Source organism: Tarenaya hassleriana, unplaced genomic scaffold, assembly GCF_000463585.1.
Source record: "Tarenaya hassleriana unplaced genomic scaffold, ASM46358v1 Cleome5, whole genome shotgun sequence".
NCBI lineage: Eukaryota > Viridiplantae > Streptophyta > Magnoliopsida > Brassicales > Cleomaceae > Tarenaya > Tarenaya hassleriana.
The window spans coordinates 2,157,055-2,160,344 of NW_010967707.1; the positions used below are offsets into that span (position 1 = coordinate 2,157,055).

General features: G+C 38.3%; 1 protein-coding gene across 1 annotated transcript in view; it reads right to left on the reverse strand.

Moving 5' to 3' along the window:
* LOC104826369 (auxin response factor 10-like) overlaps positions 1–956 on the reverse strand; it is a 3,534-nt gene extending 2,578 nt beyond the window's left edge. The window contains exons 1-2 of the mRNA XM_010559025.2: positions 484–956; positions 1–390 (exon numbers count right to left, since the gene is read on the reverse strand). Of these exons, the coding sequence (XP_010557327.1) occupies positions 1–338 (338 nt within the window). The 5' untranslated portion in view covers positions 339–390; positions 484–956. The remainder of the gene's footprint in view (positions 391–483) is intronic.
* Between the last annotated feature and the right edge of the window lie 2,334 nt (positions 957–3,290).

A 3,290-nucleotide genomic window follows, 5' to 3' on the forward strand; every position in this document is an offset into this window, starting at 1 on the left:
GGCTTGCCCGCGTCTCCGCCGCAACCGCCTCCGCTGTTCTCGAGAACGGCGTCGAGTTCGAGGTCGTTGTTGTTGTTAGCGTTGTTTGGGAGAGGGATGAGAGTAATCTTGGCGAATACCTCGTCGGTGTCAGCGTCGGCGAGGAAGTTCACGGCGGCGACGCGGCAAAGGATGAGGGAAGGCACGCGCGGCGGAGCGTGGAAGTCCGGAGGCGCGTGAGCATGCTCGGCGTGGCCTTGTGGGAAGTAGAAGACAGTGGAGCTCACCGGAGGGATTTGGACCATTGATCCTGCGCACGCATGCCATAGCTGCGGATCCAAGCTTTTCTCTTGCTCCATTCTTCTGGTTTTTTTCCCGAGAAACAAACAGGGGATGAAAATAAGAGATGCCCTGAAACAGTGAAGCGGAATACGGCACTGATTAGTTGGAATTCAGATCGGTTTTCGCCATTAGAAAGAGAAATTAAAGGAAATTCTTCCAAACCTTGGGAGATAGAGAATCAGGGGGGAAATGAAAAAAGGTCGGTACTTTCGCTTTCCTTCCGACAAGAAAATCAACTCTCCGACATGACACAATCCACAAACATGTCAAGCTCAAACCTGGGTACTGAATCAAATCACAGATGAAGGAACAAAGAGCAAAGAAAGAGATTTTTTCACTCCCACTAGAGAGAGAGGGAGAGAATGTTTATAGTTCCCAGACTTCTCTCAGGAAACAGCGACAAAGCTCTTCGTTATAGTGAAGGCAGAAAAAGAAAAGCATTGATGGCTCCGACCAGAGATATCGGAAGAAGGGCAGAGATCAGGTACGGACAAGACCACCGTAGCGATACACCTTCTTCCTCGTCTTCTACGTAAAGGTTAAATATTTTTCTCTCTCTAGAAAATACAGAGCATGAATCAAACAACTCTGAGGGGAAAAAAAAATCTCCAAAATCAAAACCTGAAAAATTCTAAATTTATTTGGAAAAAAAAAAAGAGGATTTCGGTTTTGATGGAAACGGCAACTAACTAGTTCGTTTCCCTTGCTCATTAATCTGCTCCAAAAAAGCGACTTCTTAATAAAATTAGCATTATCTCGTATCGCGAGATATCGAAGGCGATATTTTAACACCGGCAGAACCAGCCTTGACCAGACACCAACCTAACCATGGTTAAAACATTTTCGCGGGTTTCTTTTTTTTTTTTTGGGGGGGGGTACTTTTTGTTTGTTTGGTTAAGAAAGGTTCGGTTGGATTAGAGTAGCTTACGGTTAAATTAGTGTGACTAAATTAATAAGTAGTCTGAATTATGAGTTAATTGTACTTTAAATTTTATTTTATGGTGATAAAATTCATATTTAATGTTCTTGCCTAATCACGTGGTATTATTGCTAAGTGCTGGTAGACATCTATATTTTGGTTTGGATATATAAATTGAATTAAGTTAAATTAAACCATATATTATATTGGAATAAAATATGCTTAAAAATAAAATTAATTCAATTCGAATTAAATATGAAATGATATAACGCTCAAAAACTTGGTTTATAACTTAGTACAAGAGAGAATGATTAAAGAATATGAAAAATTCATTGGATGCAAATAATAACATTGAGCAATTTTTTATCTATTATTTTCAATCTTATAGATTATACTAGACAAAAATATCCGATGTTGAGTTCTAGAAAAACAAATAATTATGTTCTCGAATTATATGTTGGTATATCTTTAAGAAGTTTGAAAATCCGACGGTATTTTAATTTTAATTTAGTTTAGTATTTTCGGTTAAAGTTCTATGTACGATATATCTATTCGTTGAATTGAAAAAACGGAACTGTATTTTGCCAATGAGGAATATAATATCAAACTTTTTTTTGTGTGTCGAAATGTTACAACCATTATTATTTTTGTATAAACCATATTTTTTATATATATTGACGATAAAATATATTTTAAAAAGTTGACTTTTTTACAATTTGGTTAAATTTTCTAAATTCGTGCTCTATGACAAATACTTTAAATTTCTGTACTGTTCGGTGAAAAAATAGTTTATATTTTTCTCCAATATTTCAAAAATTTATGAAATTCCTTTTATCACTAAAAAATTCAAACAAAATTCTAATAAAAAATAAAATTTCTTATGGTGCAAAAAGTGGTTGGGCGTGTGAAGAACACGCGCTTGTATAGGCGAGTCGGACTAACAATTGTAGTAGCCGATTGTTTGGTCGGACCGGTTCTGAGGACACGTGCCAAATATCATCGGACCGGTTCACTTTTTCTTTTTCTTTTTCTTTTTTACATAACGTATTATTTAGAGATTTTATGGAGGCACATGCATGCATGCATTTGTTCGTGATCTTTACGAACGCCAGAGATGATTCCGGTTGATGATCCTTTTGTATCACGATATCATATGTCGAACATAAGGCATGGACAAGCCACCTTATCTGATTCGACTGCTTTCTCGTTCACTGAGTTCGACTGTCTGAAATAGACGACGTTCGTCTATAGTGCGGCCACACATTTCTACAGTCTCGCTCACACGAGGGGCCCAGCGATATCTCTCTCTTTTACGAGAGGTACAAATCCCGTCTTGACTATCTACAATCCAGTACATGATTCGTTTCGTACCTGATACACGCCTTTATAATCCTCCTGTTACGCAGGACGTTAGACGTATTCAAAGCACGCAACTCCTCATGTTGGATTCTGTAGATATCTCAGGTCTTAGGATCCGATCATGGAACCGTCATATGAGATTCTAGTCATGACTCTAGTCCATGTGACAATCTCATGCGGGTCAATCCAGTATTCTGTTCTCCAACGAATACCTATGATCGTGATCGTATCCAATACCTATGATCATCTATGTGATCATCAATCACACATCATACTAGTCTTATTATGTCGTTATTCCCATAACGACATAAGACTAGGGAGTTTAGTATCATTCATAATGATACATGGATTTCATAACATATCTAGCATGCAAGAACATGTAATGAATTAAAATACTCTCATAAAAACACATAGAAAGTATCTATACATCGAATGTAACTGAACAAAGCTCATAATCAGTACATCATAGAGCACTAAACCAACACTACAGTCCTTTTGTCAACCCTAGGCGGCGCTCCCGAAGTCCTACTCCCATCAAAACTCTGAAAATTCGAATCTGGGCTTTTTCTGGGTTTTTACTCGGACCGAGTCAGTACTCTGACTCGACCGAGTCAAAACGAGACATAAGAAATTCGGCCCAGCCCAATCTTTTGACTCGGACGTTCTGACTCGGGCATGTTGACTCGGGGTA